This window comes from Puntigrus tetrazona, chromosome 23, assembly GCF_018831695.1.
Source record: "Puntigrus tetrazona isolate hp1 chromosome 23, ASM1883169v1, whole genome shotgun sequence".
NCBI classification, from domain to species: Eukaryota; Metazoa; Chordata; class Actinopteri; order Cypriniformes; family Cyprinidae; genus Puntigrus; species Puntigrus tetrazona.
Genome location: NC_056721.1, coordinates 5,016,850 through 5,042,154, shown reverse-complemented (window position 1 = coordinate 5,042,154; position 25,305 = coordinate 5,016,850). Strand labels below are relative to the sequence as shown.

At 38.9% G+C, this 25,305-nt stretch overlaps 2 protein-coding genes across 4 annotated transcripts in view; both read right to left on the bottom strand.

Annotated features, from left to right (window-relative positions):
* The window catches only part of slc2a4rg (SLC2A4 regulator), a 45,815-nt gene extending 33,418 nt beyond the window's left edge, over positions 1–12,397 (bottom strand). For both annotated transcript variants that reach the window (XM_043224037.1, XM_043224038.1), the window contains exons 1-2: positions 11,995–12,397; positions 10,086–10,306 (exon numbers count right to left, since the gene is read on the bottom strand). In XM_043224037.1, coding sequence (XP_043079972.1) covers positions 10,086–10,306; positions 11,995–12,186 — 413 coding nt within the window. In that variant the 5' untranslated portion in view covers positions 12,187–12,397. The remainder of the gene's footprint in view (positions 1–10,085; positions 10,307–11,994) is intronic.
* A 1,107-nt stretch (positions 12,398–13,504) lies between these two features.
* The window catches only part of LOC122329057, a 46,517-nt gene continuing 34,716 nt past the window's right edge, over positions 13,505–25,305 (bottom strand). For both annotated transcript variants that reach the window (XM_043225262.1, XM_043225263.1), the window contains 2 exons: positions 22,689–22,808; positions 13,505–17,770 (listed from right to left, as the gene is read on the bottom strand). In XM_043225262.1, coding sequence (XP_043081197.1) covers positions 17,306–17,770; positions 22,689–22,808 — 585 coding nt within the window. In that variant the 3' untranslated portion in view covers positions 13,505–17,305. The remainder of the gene's footprint in view (positions 17,771–22,688; positions 22,809–25,305) is intronic.

Below are 25,305 nucleotides of genomic sequence, written 5' to 3'. Positions count from 1 at the left end.
TCTGGGGACTTTTTTCCCAATGAAAGGCTACAGCATGTATGATGCATTAAAAAAACGACTGAATAAAATCCCCACATTCGCAGCGGATCACAATGAAAAGACCCAAAAGTGCTATGCAAACATCTCCCGAAAAGATTTCGCAAACAAACATCAAAGCATTATTTGCACCACAAATGCATCAGTAATGCTGCAAACTAGAACAAACCTTACCTAGGAAACCAAAATATCATACAGCAATTTATAAAATATAGTCTATATCGATTCAAGTGAACATTTTATGTTTCTCTGGACCAATTTGATCACAACAAAAGATTCAAAAGGTTAAGCGTTTTTGTAAATATTAACAAATTAAATGAAATTAAATCAGTTACTGTATTTAGCAGTTAAACAGTAAGTTTTCAAGAAACTAATAAGGAAACACTACTAAAATAAAAAGAAAGATACAGGAATGAGTACAGTGTGAAATAAATTAAATCAAAATTAAATGAAAACAGCCTTAGCTTAAATCTGTTTCATAGTAGTAAATAATATATATATTATACAAAAACTGCTCAAATTAGTAATATAGCTTTCATGGTTATGTTATTATATGATGCATTAAGTATTAAAGGAAACTAAAGTTAACCATTCAAATGTTTTTAAAATGAATTGTTGAAACTGAAGAGCGCGGCAGCTTTGAAGCTATTTTTTATAGCATGAAGTGCTATATAAATAAAATTGACCGTTTGATTACGTTCACTTATGACATAACTGGCTGCGTTTACATTAATATCCTGCCAAGACAAGCATTTTGACCGAGAAGTGCATTTGACCATTCATGCACACAGCCACATTACCGCTCTCACATGCAAGCAAGTACTCATGGGAGCTTAAACACGGTGACTTGAAGTAGACTGTAAAAAAAATGTTTTTTTTTCAAAAGTTGCAAATAGAAATTTGGTTATACTTTATTTTATAGTGTTCTTATTTCAGTGTAATTATACATTGAGGTACTGGGTAATATTAATTAACTTTATATGCTTACTGTATGTTTACAGTTAGTATTCTGGTTTGGCTTAGGGTTACTTGCATGTAATTCTGCATAGTTATGCATTTATTGTTATTATAATGGTAAGTACATGTAGCAAGAACATCTTAAAATAAATTGCATGTTTAGCTGTTTGTTTGTAACTATTATATGAATTTACTTTATTGTTTCACAGTAAATATTACACCAAAGCCGAGACTACTAGCAGTGTTCTTCCAGTAAGTACTTTTGACATCTTAGTAAGCTCAATGGCGATGTGATTGGATCTGACCGTGGTTGTGCTTGGCCCATACACTGATCTCCTGGAGCCGGGTCAATGATTATTGCTCACTGACTATATGTAAATCCAGACTGCCCTCTCACCCATTGTAATCCCATAATACTGTGGCAAATCAGATTATGGGGGCAAGTAATCACAGTGAGTAGCCAAACCTGCTGAATCAACAGTGAAACCACGCTGTCTTAATCTAATTTGCGGCAGAGACGTGTTTCTTCAATCTCTGCACGGTGTAATTTCACAGCATCGCACAGATGTGAAGTTGTATCTGAAACGCTAACTCATGTCATATTGGGATGAAACGGTCTTGTGATGTGGTTACGAGATGAATAACAGCGCAATAGACACAGCAAAATTGAAGTGGCCAATCCACAAGTGAGCTCGTAGGTGTTAGTAAACACTAGATGATTTCAAGTAGTTCATTCATGGTTTGTTCCACCTACACAGTAGACCTTGACCCTCAATCCAAGGCCCTGGCGCTCAAATCACGCTGCGATCTAGTTTGGCTTCAAGGTTTTTTTGGACCCTGTGGTTCAGGCGAAGCGACTCTAAATCCACCACTCTGGGTGTGGCCGTAAATACCGCTAACATTTTCTAGGAACTCAGCAGAGAGCTAGAGAGTGTATTTAAGTGTGTTTGTGTGCATAATGTAGTTTGCCGGGATCACAAGACAGCAGCCTAATGTTTAGAGCAAATGCGCACAGGCTGGAGATAAAGCAAACAGTGGAAGCGGAAACCAGCAAAACCACCCTGACTTGTTTCAAACTCGACAATGGACCACAGTCTTTAAAGGTGAGGGGGTCAGTGCTGAGTAAGCGCAACAATGCACGTTCAAGGCTAGCAGAAAGAATGTCAAGGAATATTCCAGCTTCAGTACAAGTCAAGTTCAAGCAGCAGGATTTGTGACATAAATATCAAAACAATTATTTACATTTACAATTCTGGACAACTGCGTGGTGCTTACAATGGAGGTGAATAGGGCACATTCACACATATCAAAACACTCACACTGAGGATGGGACATATGGAAAAAAATATCATAAATCCACAATCTGTCCAATTTTCATGTTATTTTTATTTTGTGAGTTAAACTAATTTCCCTGTTCCTTGTGAGAAAAACTGTCATTAATCTTTTCTGTGTGAAGTTATATTTACATTTTTGTTGCATGACAACAATGCTGTAAACCCTAAAAGGGTTTCTGTGAGAATTTTACATTTCAGATTTATAAATCAATTCTACGTTTAGTATTAATTCTTTTTAAATGTTCCAAATATTGACCCTATTGATTCTATTTTATTCTATTCTATTCTATTCTACTCTTGAGATAATTGTGTCGAACACTTCTAGCCTCCCCGGAATATTACTTTACTAAAAAACAAAGCAGAATAACCATTACAAGAAAGTTTATGTCAACTATAACTTGAGATAAAACTCAATCCTTGATTAATTTCAAGCACTGATCATTATAAAACCATTTCAGAGTAGATCTGAAACCATAAGAGAACAGAGAAAAGAGTGACACCTAAAATTAAATGCTATAAGATTTTGTCTATTTGTTTCCCGGCTTTATGTTTACGTGATCTTTGTAAAAGCAGAAATTATTTTACAAGGATTAAAGTAATCTTTGTGTGAGTGTGTGGGTTTGAATGAATGAGTGCGGTCTAAGATAGCGAAGCGGCCTTGATCCTGGAACAGGGCACTCATATAGTAGGGATTTAGAGCTGGATCTGGTGCCATGACCCGGAGCAAAGAGTAGAGGCCACTGGGTCACTGCAGAGTTAAAACATAAAAATACTAAGATCTCATCAATTTTCTACAATATTTGCCCAAGAATAAACATATGAAAGAACACATGATTTCCTGAGCGTCATGGAAAACCAAACTCAAATCGGCCGGCTTCTTTATGACACTGTAGAGGTTTTGGAGAGGCTGCTGGAAGCATGACAGGATTCATCTGGAAAAGGGGGAACTGAGAGAAAAAAAAAAAGATCTAGCTGTTTTTAGAAGTCAGAGCAGGCTGCCATTTATTCCCAAGAAGAAGTCGGGAATTCTTCTAATGATTATGTAAGATGTGGGTGTGTGAATGGTAAAGAAGAGAAAGAGTCTCAAAGGTGCTTTCCTCCAGTTCCTGCCTTTCTATTGAATCTGTCAAGAACCGAAAAGGCCCAGAATCATCACACAATGACAATTTACAGCTGGGCCGGGAGCAGTAAAATCCGTACAGTTATCCACACATGCACATAAAAGACTCATTTCATGAGGATAAATATCAGTAAAACGTATTCTTTACACCTCTTCGTCAGAAAGATCTCTTCAGAAAGACTCATAAACAACATGATCAACGTGCCCAGGAGCAAAATACACACACAAGCTGCTGGATACAAAAGGAGGCTGAATTTCTTCACTCGGTGCGGCACACCACAATCTGCGAAGGAGCTATAATGACGAGCAAAATATGAGCAAAATAACAAATGAAAACTATAATCAAGAAAGTAAACAGCATAGCTTAGGGCAATCGAGGCAGTGCAGCCAGTAAAAACATTTGATTAACTGGCTCTTCGTCTCCCTACAGACAAACAACGAGTCCACAACCAGCATTCCTCGACAAGAGTTCAGGTCTGGTAGAAAAAACAAACTTGTTTTTGGTTCTGTCGTTTTTTTTTCTTGCACACTCTCTGTCCGAGTACACTGGACGAACCACGCTGATGTCTGGGGTCAGAGCTGGCGTCTGGTGCTGAATTTATGTCTGCCAGAAATTTCACAATTGTGGCCACAGCCTCATGTTGGACCATGAAGGCTTCAAAGCTGCATTTGGTGAATTCTGTACCAGAAAACATTGCTTCAAAAGTACCGAGCGATTCCCTCGGGCAGCATTAGTTGTGTAAGTATATGCTGTTATAAAAAAAAAAAACTAAACAGGCAGTTTAAAGTAACAGAATAACAGTGATTTTTCAGATGGTCCAGCTGAATGGCAGCAGTTATAGTGCAGGCGTGCAAAGAAGCCACTAAATTGCTTTTGTTTAACGGACACGTCTTATTTGATTGAAGATTAAAGAGATAACTCAACCAAAAAAAAAATCTGTCATAAATTACTCACCCTCATGTCATTCCAGTGGGTTAAAATGTTTTGATTTTGAAGATCAGGGTAAATTTAACTTGTTTTGCCCTCTGGGAAACATTAAGCACTATCTTTTAGAGCCTCTGAAGGACAGTACTAAATATAAAAATACGATATTTAGGCAAAATAAGAAAAATGAGCAAAAAGACTGCATATGCTGGTTAGGTATGCTTTGAAGGACTGATTCTGATCGGCTGTCAATGTTTCTATCGTTCATCAGATGAAAAAAAGTGATTCCAATAATAATGTTTGTGTGAAAAACGATTTTTAGAACTATATCTTTATCGTGCTTAGCATGAACGGGGCTTAAGACCAGCACATGACCAGCCAATGACCAGCCTAAACCAGCTCAAACCTGCACTCCAGCTTCGAAACATAACCAGCATATGCCGTTTCGTTTTTTTACAGGGATTTCCATTCTCTTAAAAAGTTTTCACCCCGTGCCATAATGCATGGTCTTTCCTTCTGCAGCAATGAAACTTCTGTAAAAGTCCTTCAGTTGTCCTCAGTGTGAATAGATGCACCGCAAAATCAAAAGTGGAAATACACAAAAATGCTGGAAAACTTTAACTTTTCAGAACAAAGAAGGGACTCATTACCAATTATCACTAAACAAAAAAAAAAAAAAAAAAAAAAACACAGCTTTGGATCATTCAGCTAACGACACAGTATCAAAAAATCAAGGAGGTGTAAACTTTTGAACATGGCCATTTTTATACATTTAAAACAGCAGTCTGTAACTTTCGCCATTCTAGTGTATAGTAAAACAGATCTGTGTTAGTACTAAATAAACAATAATATGCACATCGTATGATCCCTCTTATGTTGGTTACAATTATATTTGCAGAACTGGATTTTTTTTTTTTTTGTTTGTTTTCTATGATTGACCATTTGAGATCAGGGGCCAGCTGCATAAACATAGTCACTATGTTAAGAGCAAAGCTTTAAGAACTAGCAGTTAGCCAAAAGGTAGTTAGTTTTACTTTAATGAGTCAAACTGGGCCAAGCTTCCATTTTGTAATTGACTTTAAAAAGTTACGACCAGTCTTTAAGAAAACAAATTAGACGACTACATTTTTAAGTAGTTCATGCAACTAGCCTCAGATCGTGATGTGAATGTTAAAGTTAATGTTTAAAAGGCTTCTTGAAACTTATTCCAATGTGACACCCAAGCAAATCACAACGTAACTCTACATTTTCAACTGTACTAATAGACCAAATCTCCAAATTACTAGTGTTTGGTTAACATTATCCAACAGCCCGAGTGACCTGATGATGTCAGAGGTTAAGGAAATATGTTTCAGAGGAAGATCAAAAAAAGAAACACCGCACTCAAACCAAGGCGTAAATAAGGCCTAAAAGTGTTACTTTCTCAGTACCCTTAATAAGATCACGTCAGAAGAAAAGAACTAAAAATACGATGAGTCTACAGTCTTCCGTTTCTCTTTTTCATACGTGGAACGAAGAAGCCAATTAAACTGCAAGCACCTGAAGCGCGCCCACTCAAATATCATCTGAAAGTTTTGGTTCCTCTCTTCGGTTTCGCTCTCTGCTACGTAACATGAGCAGCGACGAGTGCACTGCATCACCGCTATCCGTCAGTATCAACACAGCGAGTCATAACAGATGATAATTAAAGGGAACGTATCAAAACCGAGGCACTGCACGCTTCTCAAGCGGTCACAGTTCGACCCTAAGCTTTGTGCGCTTGGGCAAGCCAAAGGAACGCTGTAGGTGAGTTATAGACAAACGAAGGAATGCCTCCCACTCACCCGTCAGATTTATAGCTTGCTGGCCGGCCAGACGCGAGCTACGTGCTGGTTGACGTGAACACATGAGTCATTCCCGTGGCTTTCATATGAGCGGGCCTTTGACCCCATGGATTCTGAGAGCAGAGGTCATGACCCACTGAGATCTTTCAGCGTGACAAAGCCAGTCAGCTGGAACTACAGATGCTGTAACCTCTTCTGTAAACACACCGCAAGTCAGTTTAAAGTGGCTATTAGTGTGATTTATTATAAAGAAAGTAATAATCATAATTCACATAAAAACCCAACTCATTCTCGCGCTCGGTTACAGACTTTAGTCTAGAGTCCATGCATATTTGACACAACGTGTAATCAAGACTTAAATACATGACATATGCTGCATTAGTTTCTTATATGATCAAAAAAGAAACTAAAATTTTAAATAATTGTTTTATATTTGAATATATTATAAAATGTATTTATTCCAGTGATGGCAAAGCTGAATTTTCAGCATCATTACAACGGATATTACAGTACTGGAAGTGCTGAAATCAAAAGCACATGAAAACAAAATATTCTTCAGATGCAACCAGCCTATCACCTCAGAAACAGAAATGCAATTAAGAAATTAAGATTAAACTGAAACATACTTTAAAACCCACTAGAAAAAAATAGCAGCATCACATTATTATTACCAACAAACTTAGACCTAACTAGTAACTAGTGCTCAACTGAGGACAGAGAGCATGCAAATTCTTCTGCTACAAAGGAATCATTCGAAAACAGATTTAAAGGAAGTTCATGAAGCGTTGTTCTTTCTGAACGCCGTCAAGTTGACCACATGACCGGACTTGTTCGTATGAAACCTCAATTTTGCTGACTTCACCTTTTTATTGAAGATCATTTCGAAGGCTTGCACAAGCAGATGCAAGAAAAAAAATTTTAAAAAGCGATGCCTTCAACCTGCTGGACTTTCTACCTTCCACCTTGGCTTTTGTCTTTCGGTTTACTTTAGATGAATGCTGATAAGAGAAGAATAGATTCAAGCGTAGACTTGCTGCCAGTGTGACCTATCAGCCACCGTGTAAAGCAGTGACTTTTTACTGATTTGTCGGGCAAGCCTGGACATGTCAATGAGCGACTAATGTGTGCCGAGCTAATCGAGAAGTGTACGGTCACCAGTCCTTATCTCCTGAACACATGTAAGAGCAAGCGCTCTAAATTATTGAAGGATTTGCTCAGTGCATCCCATACTGTCATGTGTGAATCAATAAGGGTCATCTGATATCATTTGTTATCTTGCCTGTATGAGAGTCTAAAGGCACGGCTATAATTGAACAGTGTATAATTGCAGTTCCTACGCTCTAAAAAAATAAATAAATAATTTATATATATATATATATATATATATATATATATATATATATATATATATATATATATATATATATATATTACATTATATCATTATATTAACTCATACATAAAACAAAAAAAAACTGGCTTCAAAATCACTACATGTTATCTTATCAGGATCATTATTGATCCTGCTTTGCTGATGTTTTTATATCATTTTACAGGCAAAAGTCTTAATTATTATTATTCTTATTAATGCATGATATTGATGCATAAGTTGCACGTTTTACCGCTTTTTGTTCTTGATTTTTTTCTTTGTAGATTCCTCAATTAAAACCAGCGTAGGCGACTGATTGAACATTTCGTATTAATATGCAAATAATAATTGTACTTATGTACCGTAATTTCTTCCTTGGTCCATAAAACCTTGAGACACTTGCCAAGCGTATATAAACACACATAAAAAGACGGCGATGTGACAGATGTATAGAAAGAAAAGAGCGCCGCAGGTGAATAAAAAGAGTTATGGAGCGGCCATAAAATTCGACAGGTAGAGCTTGCGTTGGATTTATCTGACAAACATAGGTTTTTTCTCACTGTAACACTGCAGTGAAGGGACAAGTCATTTGCGTATGTGAGCGTTTTGCATAAATTTACAAAGCCTTAGGGAAAATGAGATCCAGGTATCATTTAAAATGAAAATCTAGGACACATTGATGACGTAGCCACAACTGTAGCTTTACAGTTATTGCTGCAATACTTTCTATTGACAGAATAAATCCAATTTTAAAAATTAAAAAATATTTAAAAAAAGAAATACCATTTTTGTTTTAAAGTGCTTCGACTCCAGTTTAATCAAAACATTGCTCTGTTTGTTTAACTATCTCGACCAATCTGACACAGCAACAGCTCAACCAATGGTGTACGTTTGGGGGCGGGGCTATATGTTTAGTTAACCAATGGCAGTCAGGGGCAATGTTCGGGGAAACTTGCTCAGAAAAGACTATATGAACATGTACCGATTGTCATAAATTTAGTGAGCATTATAAAAGAGTTATTTTAAATATAAAGTAATTTGCCTGAACTTGCTATATATATCAGCATTTTTTTTTTTTTTTACACAAAATTTTGAAGCGTTTGCCTGACTCTCACAAGAGGATGAGTAAAAAGGTATTAGATGTATTCGTGATTTAAGAAAGAAAAGAAATGATGGGGATGAAAGAATGAGAGTATGATAAACAGACACAAAGGAAAAAGGACCGAAAAAAGACAGAATGCTACATTTGATCAGACATTCCTCATAAACACGCCGAAAATGAAGATTGCATAAACACTGACTGAACGCTGGCCAAGCGCCATCCTGTGCCATTACATTACTATCAGCCTCCGGTATGCTGAGGGTCATGTTAGCGGTGAAAAAGCCACTGGCTGCAAGACACTCAATGTAATGCATGTCTTAAGAGTGATTTGAAGACTTATGAAGTAATGAAGTTCACCATAAAAGCTTGTAAGCAACTCAGTACAAGCCAGAGGAACGACAGTTTAACCAACAGATTAAAACATGTCTGATCAAGCAACACTTCGTTGCACTTTTAAACAGACCGAGCCATTAAACCTAGAAAGTAACTTGACAATCAGATCAATAGGAGTACAAGTGAGATCTAGGTCTTATGTAGGGCACGTCTTTAATGATTCCCTCAGGCCCGGTTTGCATGAATTCAACACGGCTTAGTTTACTTTACTTTTCCAGTCTTCTTTAAAGCGCTACAATAAAGCAATAAAATAAAGGTAAAATATAACATTTCAAACTTTCATCTGAAAGAACAATACATTTGTAAATCAAATAAAAAGACAAAGGTACAAGAATGTGTACTTAATGGCTTTAGTGAGGGAAAGAACGCCAATCCCATGAAGCTCTGTAAATAACATCAATCAATTTAAGAATGAGAAATATTAAACTATTCATTTAAGGATGTTGATTATATCTGTATAAAAATGTAATATATATATATATATATATATATATATACTAATATTTAAGTGTACTGGCAGCAAAGCTTTTCCCTGCAAAGCTTTTTTGCCACAATCTACTCGTCAAAACCCTCTGATTGGCTGAATTTCTGTGCAGCATCATGGGTAACGCTGTTTTTCAAGAAAATTCAGCTGTTAAACCCAAACAATGCAAATAAAGTGGTTCAAAAAAAGCATACACACCATAAAAGAACGACTGTGGAACTCACGCCAGGTCTGTCTCACAAGCTTCATGAGTTACTGCTAAAAATCACTTTCCATATAGATAAGATAAAATGAGTTTTACTTCCAGCATCTAACTGCTGCAACTGTCCGCTGCTTTTTAAAGTATGAAGTGACCAGAAAAGCGACCAAAAACTTCACAATGTAAAATCTGGGAATGAGTGCATGAAAAAATGATTTCAAAGTGCATGAAAAACCGACTTAGTAAAAGTGCATTTGATTACACTCAATGCTATAGACGCATTAATATCATGACTATATGAGAGCACGCAGTTCTCTCAGTAGTGACATCTATCAGAACCGACCTGTTGTGTGGGACGGGGATGATGGAGGACGTGAGCGGGTGCGCTGTCTCTGGAGACGGCAGGCGACATCCTGGCTCCCCAGGCCCTCTTACTGGGCTCCGAACCTCTGTGTGGGTTTGGTCTTGCAGCCTGATGCCATTCAGGATCAGGCGATGAGCAGGGCAGCTATGTTTAATGACCCCACCTGAGCTCTGTTCGTCCTCCTCTCTGCCACACGCGAACTGGAAACAGGAAAGGTTTATCGGTTATGGCACGGTGTCCAAAGGAAATTAATCAATTCAATTCTCTTAGCAATTTCTAGTAATATTACTTTGGTTGTATCATTTGTTACTGCTGGTCAGTAAGAGGTGGCCGTTCTCTTTCTGGACAACGTTTGAAACTTTGTATAGCTCAAGACGAGCTGCCAATCATTTTCACGTCTATATTACTGAAAAGAAAAGACTGTGCATTTTAAACTTTAAATTAAGATAGTGGAAAACTGTTTTATTGCAGTTAAGTAAAACTAAAGCCATAAAAAGCATTTCTGTTACTTGACATAAAATAAACGTGGGAAACATTTAAACTTTCATTTTACTTAAAATAACTAAAACTATACATAATAACAATAATAAAAAAACTACATAGACATAAAAAAATTACTAAAACTGAACTAAAATTTAAACGAAAACAGACGATCTCAGCAATTTTTCAAGAGGCCACAATGACTCAAAACCATATAAATGAATACATTTTTATTAATAAATCATTAAATTATTCAATCTATCCATCCATCCCTCAGTAGCTGTATTTTTATTGATTCTGATTAATATACCACTATTCCTAATTTCTGTTAAAGCCACTGTTGTATGCAAAAACTTATTTATGCTCAAAGCTGACAAACATGGACTAAAAGCTTTTTTTTTTTTCACTTTATCCAAAAGCTAGGGGCAGCGATTAAACGTGACATTTACTTTTCAAGTAATGAAGCATATCAGTTTTTAATACAACTCTATACCGAATGATGAGTTATTACTGAATTTGACTGCATACCTCTATTACCAATCTTAAAAAAATAACATGTGTTAAACTTTCTGATAACTTAAAGGGGATTCAACACAATGCACTCACGCCCCCCAAAACGCTGCAATCGTGCAAGAGTTACTTCTGCTGCCTATAAAGCAACTCTTGCGCGATTGCAACGTTCTGGGGGCGTGAGTGCATTTCGCGTCGCGTCGCGTCGAGTTCACAGCGCAGCTCGTATCGGTCAAGTGCACGCTCGCGTCAGACCAGATACATTATTGGAAGGCAATAGGAAGGGGGCGTGTCACGCGCAGCCGAATTAAACGCTTGTGCTTTGGAAAGAACTCAACTGCGCGTATGGTTACCTCGTTTATACACGATGCACAAACAATTCTTAACATATTTTTTTTTATCTCCAAACCACAGCGTGAGTTGCACGTGGAAAGGCTCGTTTTTGATCAGTAAACATCCTCGAAAGCCGCCGGGAGACAAACTACGCGGCGTCCCCGTGAAAACAAACCCTTCCACCGGCTTCGGCTCGCGTTAGATACACTGTGGGGGAGGGGTGAGTCTGTTAAATGTACCAACCCCCTGTTTTTTTTTTTTTTTTTTTTTCGTTTAAACTTTGAACATGCAAGTTAAGTCGCCATTTTAAACTACGTAACGTGCAAAACAGTAACCGCCTAGCTGCGTTAACGCGGGCGGCAGTGCAACTGCAACGATTAAATAAGATTGCGTTCACTCCGCGAACAATTTCTCCGTGCAAACTTGAGTTTTGGTCGAAAAGCAGAGCTGCGAGCGTACAACCGCGCCGTAACCGTCGGTTTAAGCGGTCCGTAGACGCAGTGAACTGTCAAAAAAAACCCAAAAGTGAGCGTATGCAAAACTTAAATAAGTATGCATCACTTACTTTCTTGTGAATGTAGTGCCGCTCTCTCGCTGAGGTATAATAATGTCCATTTGGAGAGATTTCCTTGCTAAAGTTCTTTAAAGCACCTTCATGCAGCGCGTTCGTTTTAAACGCCTTGCCAGTGACAGGCTCGCCCCCCTCGTGCGTGCTGTCGCCGGCTCGAGGCTGATCGAGGAGCCGCTTGGAAGTCATTCTCAACCTGGATCAAACGCAACTAAAGCAAAATCACCAGTTTTCGGTCGATTTTAGTGCTGAGCGGGATAAGATGCATTTAACAGTATTGTGTGGACTACGCCTCCCTGCCGAGAGCGTATTCACTACGGATCCTAAAAGCAGCCGGTAAAAGGGGATAAAAATGATTGTTTTGCTTTTCTCTCTCGCCGAGCCTGACGCCACGCCCACTCTATCCTGCGCGTGCAGCCAGGCGAGATTCGCCCGGCCCCGCCCCTCATTGATTCTGATTGGCTTTCGGCGTACATAAACATTCCATTTAGGCACGCGGCCATCGCAGATCTGCAGCTGATTGGTCGCTCGGGAAACGTCGGAGCGCTTTTTTTCTCGAGTTTAGGAGGTGTGTCTCCATGGTTTGCCGGCCGGTACAGACAGAGAGAGGAAGAGGGGAGAGAAAAAAAAAACGCCGGTAAAATTTGACGCACTTTCTAAAAAATAATTGTTTCTCGGCTTGAACGGCGAAACAAATCGTGAAATAACTCGCTCGTCGAACGCATTAAAACACAAACGTGAGTGAGAAATACGTTCAATGGTTATTTATGCGAGCTTAGCTTGTTGAAAAAAAACCCCATCTCAAACCAGCCTAAACTGGTTTGCTGGTTTTAGTTGGCCTACCAATGCGATCAGGCTGTTTTAAAGGGGGTTCCGGCGGTCGAACCAGCATAGCAACAGCAGTCCAGACTACAAGACCATACGAAACCAACCCAGACCAGCAAAGTCAAACAGTTTTGTTGGTGTTTTTCAGCATAGCATTCAAAACCACCACCATATATGCAGTTTACATTGTAATTGTTAATATGTCAAGTAAAGATCTTCATATTTGATTTGATGCGCATTTTGTGGACCTTTTAAACCTATAAATGTATTTGTGCTATAAAGAAATAATTTAGGCTAACAGCAATTGTCAAAGACTTAATATTATTGTCCTACATTATAAACATATTATTTATTAACATTAATAGTATAGCTCCCGCCATATAAGAGAACTAAATCTCATAGATTTTACCTTTTTTCCAACCATGAAAAATATGTTATTGATTTTATTCCCACATTTTTCTTAGTATTATCAATGAAAAATTATTTCCACCACAGACTATAAGTAAAATAAATTAAAAGGTAAGTTTTTATTTCAGATTACTTGTTGCATTGTGAGATAAAAATACACTTCGCTTTTTTATTCCATTTCTATTCCAAGGGCTTTAACAAAAGCGAAATCTGATTGTTCAATAATCATAAGCATCCCTGATATCTTAAAGCAGAATAATCGACGTACAACCAGTCGTAAGGTGCAACTTTATTAAAAAAGTAAAAACAAATATTTATATGAATGATTTTTTTTTTTATAGAAAACATTACAATCTTTTTTGCACAGAATATTACTAAACAGATTTGTTTTTTTTTAAACACCATACTCTGTGTTACACTTTGGGTGGACCACACATAAACTCAGTTAAGCCAAGGACATATGCTGGGGAAGCAGTGTTACTATGTACACACTTCACAACATACAGCCTAAACAGCAGAAGTAGAAACCTTTCATTGCTTTTTAAAACACCAACACCAGAGCTTTTCCTTTAATAATATAGTTATGTTGCATTGCAGTACGCTCTATATACATGCGATTTGGTCTGGTTTGTTATGGTAGAAATGTCCGTTTCTGTTAAACCACATATGGTTGATTGAACAAGAAGCATCACGTCAGTCGATACGTCTGTTGAACGCAAGCAGATGGATTTTTAATAGATATTTTATTTACATACTTGCCAATAAATATACTTTGGGCATGTCATTTCTCGGCCTCTTTTAAGAAAACGAACAAATGATTGAAAAACCAATAAAACCTTCTGCAACCTGTACAAATCACACCCTGAAAGATCTCGTTTTCATCAAAAACGGAGACGATCGGTTCTCCCAGCCTCTCTCAGAAGTGACAACATCAAAAGCACCGATCTGCCTCGCAATACAATGCGAGCCCTGTGCTAGAAAGACAGAATCGGGATTGGGAGGAACCGCAGAGCCAAAGCTAAAGTGGAGCACACTTCCTCCCTCAATATGGCAGACGTCAAATCTCAAGGACACATGTTAATAACAGCAGGGAGGGCCTGCTGCTGCATCGAGATCAGATCCCCACCGTTTTCGGACGAGTCTTGGACCAGATATGTGCTTTGTGCTCCCTGAGAAGATCCATAACCTCTCAGAAGCAGTTGCCCGTGGCGTCTCCACTTCCCATTTGGTGACCGGTATTCCGTTTTTTTGGCACTATGTCTTATAGTGAGAGGCACGGGAATGAATCATACATTATATCTGATGCACCAGAGAGGAGAAATAAAAAAACAAAACAACTTTTGTTTAAAGAAGCATGCGTTGCGAGCAAGGAAATAGTTGCAGCCTATACTTGAACAGAACAGTGGAACACGTGAATGGCAGTGATAGTAGCTTTCTCAACACGTTGCTACAAGTGGAAACCAGTTAACCAATACAATTTTATAAGAAAATAGAGTGCCATAAAAATCTTTCATCTTATTATATATTAAAACTGACATGACAAACCCAACGTTTCTCACCAGAGGTTGCATGTGACATGGATGAGGACAGTATATTGGTTATTTTTTCCTTAATGAACTCCGTCTATCCATCCCTGAGCTGATAATTTGGCCCTCTCGAATCCCAAAATCCCTTTCCTGTAGCCCTCTAACAGACTTCAGTGATCTGAGTAGACATGGTGTAGTAAAATCACCGACCATGCATTGATTGGAGATGTTTTATTTCATGCCGATGGCCCTTGGAAGTCTTTGGGGATCATCTCGAATGGCTTCCCCTCGCAGAGGTTGCTCCATTGTGCTATTATTTCCCCCCGATCCTAATCCAAGCTCCCGTAATGCATGTAGGAAAGGCATTGTTTACAATAGGATCAAGTCGCACAGACAGCCCAGAATATGAGACGTCCTTCCAAAAGACATTTACTAGCAACCATAAGCCTTGCGCTGTGTTTTCCTTGGACACTGTCTCCATGAAATGCTGCTGACGGCTAAGCCAGCCAGAGGCCCAGCGAGCCGGGGAGCAGTGCTGGCACACACTGACCTGAGAACAGTGGATCGAGAGCGGCCCCGGCCAAACTAGAAGCCTTTATTGCCCTCTGTACACACACCGCAACGTTCCAGCACACTGACGCTACAAGCCTCATAAACTCGCATGTTAACAACAGCCATTGAAAATGACACGTTAACTAGCTAGGCTGAGGCATCCCGAAATATTCCTGCTTCGCTTTTTTCCTACTTTCCATTCCGTTAATATTGCAAAAATGTCAAATCTTGTGAGAAACGAGTGGCATATCACTAAAACTACCTGACACATCCAAAGATTGGGCAGAAGTGGCATGCTATAGACGAAATAACCGAAAATCCCAAAAAAATTTGAGCTAATGCACTTACACAGCCATAGAGTGACCTTTGAGCAGGCCCACGTAGAATCTGCATCCGCAAAACTCCACAGAAAGCTCTGCAAAAGTATTTTTTATTTAAATAGAGATACCCACACTACAGTTCAAATGTTTGGGGTCGGTAATATATTTATTTTATTCTTTTTTAAAGAAAATGTATCATTTTATTCAGCTGATATAAAGTCACAAAATACTTAATAGTTTTAAAGAAACGTTCTTACATTGAAAAAATCTTTTAAAAATGTAAAAAATAGCACTGCTATTTTCAACAGTGATAATAATTAGAACAAATATTTACTGAAAATTCAACTTTTTCAAATCAGGAATAAATTACATTTGAAAATATATTGAAATAGGAATTAGTCATTGTGAACTGTAATAATATTTTACAATATTGCTGTTTTGACCGTATGTTTGATTAAATAAATGACCCTAAACTTTTGAGCACTGGTGCATATAAATAATCTTATTATATACGGTATCTAATGCATTCAGATAACCAGGTAGCTTCATTAAACCCGACAGCATTTTCTTCTCCAAGATCAGTGCAAAATAAAAATCTGCAGATTCCACTTGGGCCTGACGGCAAGTTACATGCGTGCTGAAAAATGACCAGACATACTGTATGTACACCACCTAAAACTGTCACACCACGTACATATTATTAAGGTGGAAAACAAGAGAAGTTAACTGTATTCTGTTGTTTCAGCTGAACTAACACTGTGGTGGTGGCTGGCAGTCTCAAGCTGAGAGAACCAGTCAGGTGTGTTTTCAGAGCGGGAGCGGAGGGGGTTAAACTGACGTCTCATCATGTGATCCCTGTCTTAATGCGCAGGTAGTGCTCACACGGCAGTGGGGCTGACCAACACTGTGCACTTTGTGATTTTACACAACCCGTCAAAAGCTTGGAACAATTAAGATACGTTCCTGAAAGAAGTTCAGACTTCACCCAGTCTGTATTTTTGACCAGTAATGCACAAATATTAGTACAATTTTAAATGTTTTCTATTTCCATAGACGTCATTTATTTCTGTGATGGAAAGCTGAATTTTCAGCATCAGTACCTACTTATGAAGGATCACGTCACACTGAAGAGTATAGGCCTACTAATGCAGAAAATTAAGCTTTGCGGCACAGGAATAACGTATTACTTATTACAGTATGTACATATAGCAAACAGTTATTTTAAATTGTAATAATTTGTTTTTGCAGTGAGAGACTTCTTACAAAAACTCTTAATTACTCCGAACGTTTGGCTGGCAGTGTACATAATCGGATGCAAACTCCCCAGTGCTACGGTGAGTCCTAAAGTCATATTGATTTGAACCCTGCAGTAAACTATCATTAGCAACTGCAGCATGGTGGAAAAACCAGTTTAGACCCCAGGATTTGGTAAGCATGCCTGTCAGCTAAAAACAGCCCGGCTGCAGGCCTGGTTTAGCCAATTCAGTGTTGTATTGTCTGCAGCTGATTGTGCACTCCTATGGTTAGAATAAATATACATCGGTTGTGTGGTTATGTAGGTTGGCGTGTGTTTGGCAGCTGTAGGCTGTGTATCTTCTCATTTGTCAGAGGGCTACAGTTTGTATTTTTTCCCCCCTCTGTAGGTGTTTAATTTGACGGTTTAAGTCAGGCTTTTTTTTATAGCCCCGTAACGTACATTTCCATGCCGTCGTTAAAGGTAAAGATAGTGGTGGTGCTCGCTGCGTTTGCTCCCTGCTTCACGTCGCCGATAGTCTCGTAAAAATTCTCGCAGGTCATTGCTCTGCCCGGACCCTGTGCGGGTTTCTTTTTCGGCTTCAGTGTGTTGCTGGCCAGCTTCTCTCGTTTCCGGTGGGAATCGATTGTGGCGTAGGCCGGGTCTGACTCTTGCGCCAGGCCCCGGGGCCACGTCTTCTCGCCTACAGGCTCGTAGCAGGGCTCTTCCTGGGGGCCGCTCCTCCCCCACGGTTCTTCCCCTGCAGCACCGGCGGAAGGCCAGCCCGCACCGCCCCGCTCCACCGCTTGGGACGCAGCAGGGACAGTCGGCCTGCTATCCTCCTGGCTTTGACCCTGCTGGTGTCTCCTCTTCAGGGTCTTACAAACGGTAGAGTACATGTCAGAGATCTGAGGACAGAGAGAGAAAGAGAGAGAGAACCGCAGAATGAGAAACACTTAAGAGCCTGCCAAATATCAGCTTTGCCAAAGAGGATTTCGTAATAATAACCGTCCTGGGGAGCATTCTCAAGTTACAGTGCTGAAGGAGTTACAAAAACAGACTACAACTAGCCTGTCCAGTTACTATGGTGTTCTGGTTAGTTGCTAGGTTGATATAAGTGGCTGGTTGTTCTTGGTGGTTGCTAGTATATTCTGGATGGATAGCTGAGTAATGCTTTGTGCTTTATTGGGGTGTTCTAGGTGGGCACTATGGTGTTTTAAAGAGTTGTTAAGGTGTTCGGTGGTTGCTAGGGTATTCTAGGTGCTGGAGTTGACTTGTTACTAGGGTGTACTAACTACTACAATGTTGTTATGAATGATTGTTAGGCTGTTATTGGTGGTTATGATATTTGGTGGGTGTTCTGGGTCAATCTGGCATTCTTAGTGGTTGCCAGGCTGTTTTGGGTGGTTAGTAAGTTGTGCTTGGGGAATGCTAGGCTGTTTTAAGTGATTGTTAAGTTGGTTATATGTGCTAGATTTTACTTATGATGTTTTGGGTCTTTGCTATGATGTTCTAAGTGTTTTTTCAGATAGTTGCTAGGGTGGTTGCTTCAGTGTGGCTGCTAGATGGTTGCTTACTTGCCTCCTCTTTTTGATATTTATCTCCACCGATTTTTTTTTCATCAAACGAACTGTTTAAGGTTGATAAAAATATCATATCTCATCTCAGCAAGATCATAATTTGAAGTATCATTCGGAATACATAAGAAATAAATAATCGCATTTAGTGGTTTGATCAACAGTAATAGTGGCAATGCTTAACGAGGTGAAAGTAAAAAAGCAACAGGACAGATAAGAGTTAACACAGATATGACTGAAGGTGTAGTATACGAGCTAGACCGATGCCTGCAGCACTGAGTGTTTGACTCGTGTGTCATAGTGTGTGTGGTAACAGGACTCTGCTTGCACACGGCAGAAACATGACCCACTTTAGCTATGATCGACAGAGCCAGTGTAAACGCTCTTATCTGTTACCTAACCTGCAGATAAGCCTGTTAAACTTTCACCACAGCAGCCCACCGAGACGCCATTAACCCCGCTAACCAGACAGGAGCTATTAGGGTAGGAAGATTTTCCACAGTCCTCCTCTAATGCCCATGTGTGGTCTATTACTATTAATGTTATACAAGAAAACATCTAACAAACACTATTTAGGGGTGTGTGATATTATCATCTACGATAATGTTGTAATTGTTTTAACAATGTGCGAACACAAAATATACTCCCAGATGTGTTTTTTATAAGATACGGTATTGTTACATAATAATCACACACACGCAAAAAACTAAAAAGTTTTCCAGAATGTGAGCATGTGAGCGCGGCTGGAAATGTGATTGATTGAAGAGTTCAGCAAACAAGAAGTTAATATTAAGCGAGTTACAGTATCGACAGAAGTTATTTTTCTGTTTTACCAACAAAAATAGTTACAAAGAAAGACGGAGTAGAACATTTGTGCATCTAAGAGCAACACTGTTCCTGAATGAATCTGTTTTTGAATTAATTATTTTATTTAATCCTTAATTCATAAAAAGAGTCATTTGCTTTGGTTCTAAATGAATCAGCCATTTTGAGTCAATGAATCGCTCATTAAAACAAGTGCTCTGTCTGAAATTGAATACTTCCCTAGTATATTGCATGTCAAAAACAGTTCCATGGGAGGCCATGGGAGAGAATTTATGAAGTATGGGTTTCCCTCATACTACCCATATTTATACTATATAATACGTACCCATATAACAGTCGCAAAGTATGTGGAAATTCAAATGTCGCCGGTGGTTTTAGTGTCATATTTATTTATCCATGATGGGAGGTTTGGATAATTTTACATACTCAGATCTTTGAGCCTCATTCAACAAGCCGAACAAATCTTTTTTCGTGTCATTTCATTCATTTTAGCTCATTTTAGCTCATTTTAGTCATGCGTCACTTGCCTAACATATCTACTGCTTATGCAAACGCAGATCACTCGACAACAATACAAACTGTAATGCTAAGGGAAACAGAAAAGATTAATTTAGCTGTTTTAGTCATTCGTTAATTGCGTTACAACCCAATAAGATTTGCAGCATGAGCCGGAAAGAGAACTGATTAGTCCATCTCTCGAGACTTCGAGTTTAAGTCGTCCTTTCATCACTTGACAGCCCCATTAGCTTTAACCAATGCAGTATGATCCAGAAAGAGAATTGATTAGTTAATCTCCCGAGTCTTTCGAACAAATTCCAGTACAGAAACTATAGGATATTGCGCATGCGCGAATGAACGAATCACTCCCAGGCACATTAAAGATTCATTCAAAATGAACAAATCATTCAAGAAAGACCCATCACTATATGACAGGTTTGAACCAAATCCAAAGATGTGTGTGTGTGTGTGCGTTCACCTCACATGCCCTCTCTGGGGTAGATGACATTTAGCACTCCCAGCTCAATGGCATGTATAAAATCTCAGTCAAGAATTCAACTCGGCTCTCCAGCTCGCATAGTGACCTTTACGGCATTCATGTGCACAGGGCCGAGGAGATGTCATGGCATGAATCGAGCTGCGGATACAATTGAGTTTGTCATGTTAACACCTCTAACCGGCCTGGAAAACAGCGCTGCGGCGTGCAGTATTTTAGCCTGTATTGTAATCTGCAGGCCACGGCATGAGGCGTAGCATGTGTCTGAACACAGGCATGACTGAACCAGCCGATTTGAAGAAAACCGCTGAGTTTCATCTTGTTGGAAACTGCCGAATGTGTGCGTGTCTGTGTGCGCCCCCTCTGATCTCTTCTCCTCCTCCGTGTCGAGCATTGTTTACAGTGCTGTGCAGCGCTTTGCAAAGCGAGAGGAAATCACAATGACGGGGGTTTCAAAACTCTCTGCAGCTGTTGAGAAAGCCTTGAGAGGTTTTTTTTCTCCTTCCTCTTGCTCTCTCGCTGTCTTTTCTTTCCCCCTTCATATCGCTCTCTTTCTCATTCCCTTGCAATAGCCCTCCCCCTGCACACACACACACACACACACACACACAAGTCAAATGCACACACTTTCAAATCCAGCTACTGAGGCAATTAAAATTTTACAAGCATGTGTGCATAGACAGGTGTCAAAAAAGCAATAGAACTGAACTGTTTGGAGATTTTTAATTATGGTTACATTAGGTAATTGCAACTATAAATTAATAACTTAATAATTTTGCATGCAGTTTTTATAAACCAGAGCGAATACTTTTAAAAATAAAAACGTCACAATGCACAACACATGAAACTATTTTTTAAGCCCAATGATTTTTCCCATGCTGAGTATAATGTGTGAGGTGAAGTGGAGCAGAGGGCCGCGCGCTATCACACCCACACACCTCATGACATGAAACTGGGTGTGTCTGGACGAGAGAAGGAATGAGCGGAGATGTGAGAGAGAGCTCAGCTCACCAACACTTCATCCGAGCCAGAGACATTCAGCTTACTGTTACACTGCTCTCTACAAAATAAGCCTAGAAAGTCACTTTCAAAGCACTTCAATGCCACCCGAGAACAACATAATTGTTGGGTTCGGCTGATGCACTGGGCAACTTTTTGAGTAATGTTGCTGGGCAACTTGGTGAGATATCCAAATGGAATCCAAATGTGTATTTTAAACATATCCAGTTTATTACTTATAGTACTAATGTGTTATGTATGACTGACACATCACATGAAGTTAAAACTATGTAATCCATATGAAAATGTTTTATGTTTTAACCAACTAGGTGAGCTTTATATTTAAAACAACAAAACTATACTATGCTACTGAAACTTAATTTGACACATGAACTATTGTTCCAAAGTTATGTATTATTATTAGCATGTATTATTAAGCAGCATGAATGTTTTGTACATTGTTAATAAATATGTATTGAGCAGCAAATCATAAAGTTTGAAAATTTTCTGGAGGATATTGAAAATTCATGACATGAATAAAAAACATTTTAAATCTTTTAAATTGTAATAATATTTAACCATTTTACTATTTGTTCTGTAGGCCTGATCAAATAAATGCAACCTTGTTAGCACAAGAAATGGTGACTATTAAAAACATGAAATAAAATAACACAAAATAAATCTTTAGGAATCCAAACTATTAGTCTATTCTTCTTATTAAAGTATTTTGCTTTTCTATTGCACCTTAATAACATTTGGGGTATTTTACCTCAAAAGGCGACAGCGTTGATTAAGAAAACCTATTTAATAATGGTGCATATAACTTCCTGTTAGAATGTGTGTCTATTCTTCAAACATAATTTACACTACACATCTCTGATCTAAATGCTTTTATCTGGATCCAAGTTGTAAGTATTGATTGGCCACAGGAAGTTGATTAAACACAAGCTGACCCATAGTGGCTGTCGGTCCTGACCTCTCCCCACTTCTCATATTCCTTCCCTCCCAACAACCCTGAACTGACAAGCACAGTCTACAGACCTTTGACCTGCCTGTTAGTCAAGCCATTCCAAGCCCGCCACAGAGAGAGAGAGACAGAGAGAGAGAGAGAGAGAGAGGGAGGGAGGAGAGAGAGAGACACAGAGAGAGAGAGAGAGAGAGAAGATAGATGAGAGGGGGAGGGAATAAAGAAGGCTCAAACTTTCTCTCTCACTTTTTTATATCAGACTGCAGCCATCATTCCACTCACTTCCTGTCCCAGAATACTCTTTATTGACACACAAAGGACAGACTGAAGAGATCCGAAATGTACGCAAGCGGCCCACAGATTTAGAGGTCAAAGGTCAAAGTTTGAAACACGATCACTTCATGCAAACACAGACAAATGTCACGACCCCGTCTGCAGCGCTAGGATAGCGAGGGAGCCGTTACCTCCACGGCGGTGGGATGGCCGTGTCCGTTCTCCAGCTGAGGAACCCCTGGCACGATCATCTCTTCTTCTTCTGGCGGCTTCCAGATGTACTGCTCTCCGTTGCCCATGAAGACCGCCTCCTGTTGGACACACAGGGAGCATGCAGGCTGGTCAGATCTCCTCGAGCAAGAGACTAGTCCAGTATGTGTAATCACATCACTTGCTCACCAGTGGATGCACTGCAGTGAATGGGTGCCGTCAGAATGAGAGTCTGAACAGCTGATAAAAACATCACAATAGACCACACCCCTCCAGTCTATCTGTTAACATCTTGTGAAGTGAAAAGCTCCGTGCTTGTAGTTGACTAATTCAGACAGGAAGTGGGTTTTTTTTTTTTCGTTCTTTTGAAGTTCAACATTTTAATGATGGATTAGTTTCATACAAACATGCAACTTTTCACTTTACAGGATGTTAACTAATGGACTGGAACTGTGTGAAGTGCTCATGGTCTGTTGGGATGTTTTTTCATTCGAATGGCAGCCATCTGTGGTCAATTTTAGTGAAAAAAATTAACAGTTTAACAACTAGGTGATTATTGTTAACTAAAACAAAAAATGTGGTCACTGAAATAAATATGAAATGCAATAAAATATAAATCTTACGTGAAAAAACTTGACTTGGCAATTAAGTAAAATAAGTTTAAGCTGAAGCTCTAAAGTAACGGACTGGAAATAAATTAATAATAGTAAGTCTATGTCACATATAACGACATAACGATGTATAATAAAGTGTAATATAAAAAATGCATTAGAAAAGAAAACAAAAAATACATTTTAAAAGCTAAATATTAGTGAAAACAGTGTACACAAACATCTAAAATAACCTAACAGCTCACTGCTTTAGTGAAAAATAAATACACTAAAATGTATTTGAAATATAATTTTTCAAATAAATATTTCATGCTAAGTAAATGAATACATTTACACATTCATGTACTTATTCATATGCTGCTGCACTTTCGGTATACTAGACTGATATACTTAAAGTCTGCTAAATTTACTAATTTTGTACTTAACGCACTTTAATTGTCTAGAAGTAGTGCTGAAGTCCAGCTAAAGCTGTACTGGAGTATATTTGACTGTGCTAAAGTGAAACCATAGCAAATACGCTTTAGGTACACTTTAAACACCAAGCATTTAAAGACTGATCATACAATCCTCATCAGCAGTGGCATTAAAACACATTTTAGGCTATATAAGGATGGCTTTGTACACAAGCAGCACGCCGAATAAGACTTTAATATCATTTTAGTATTCAGTAAATATGTTAATAAACTTGAACTACACTCAGTATGAAATAAGTGCTTTTTATACATACTAGGGTGAAGGGGAATAAAGACCTGCGTTATTTTTTTGTCATTTTGGAGCTCATCAGCACCAGCCCTCATTCACTTATATTATAAAACTAATGGCCAGTGCATTCGTCCATAATTCACTGTGTGCGTTTGACAGAATGACGAAAGAAAGTCACGCCGGTCTGGAACGACACGCAGGACCGATTGGTGTTTGTTTCTACAATGGAAATGTTCTGTGAGTTAATCATTACAGGAGCAGATATGTACGCCGTGCAGAGAGTCGATGATTAAAGAGGGAGAGAAACACACCTCCCGTATGAATGATTAATACCAGCAGATGAATGGCTACAGTGTTTGCTGCTATTTATTTCCCTGGCTGAAGCAACTACCTGCTCTGTGGTTCCTCCCTGATCCCTTATACAAAAAAAAATGCACAAAAAAAAAAAAAAAAAAACACATGGCGGGGCTGGCAGCCTGCCAACAGACCTTACATAATCCAGCACAGTGCACTGGAGTGACACATGTGCCGCACAAGCATACTGCATGCTCATTTTCACATTAAACTGCAGGCTTGGATGTAATGCAGGTCAAAGACACACACACACACACACACACAGAGTTTAGCATCAAATGGCACACTGTAAGTCAGATTTAGAAAGTATGCACCGAATACAATACCGTGCCCGTGTAAACAAGCCATCAATCAACAAACCTGTGACAAAGAAGATTTTTATCTCCACATGTGGCAAATAAATGGCACAAACACACACACACAGAGACAAGTAGAGCAGAGCTGAGCTAACAGGAAGACTGGATCATTATCCGATCATTGTCTGTGTGTTTTCCATTTTAAAGGCACCATCGTTCCACACGGCTGTTCTGATCTCGGCAAGTCTTATCTGTCCTTGAAAGCCCAACACAACATAAACAGGTATCAGCTGACAGGCGGACAGGAATATGGGTGAAATGCAAACACACACAAACACAGCTAAAAAAAAATGGCAATGTAAAACTTCAGTCTATTTTGAATTCAGTGTTAATAGAATTTTTGGTCATTTTTTAATGAGTAAGATTAAGGCCAAGGCAACTTTTTCACACTTTGTAATGTTTCTTAAAAAAAAAAAAAAAAAGTAAAGATTTACGATGTAGATGTCATCAGTCATTTAATCTCAGTCATTAAGATTCGAGATAAAGGAAACAGCACTCTCTGGTGGTTAAAACACGCACTACCAGGCTTACATCAATACATTTTTTTCTCACTTTTTTCTGTTGCCTGGAAATCA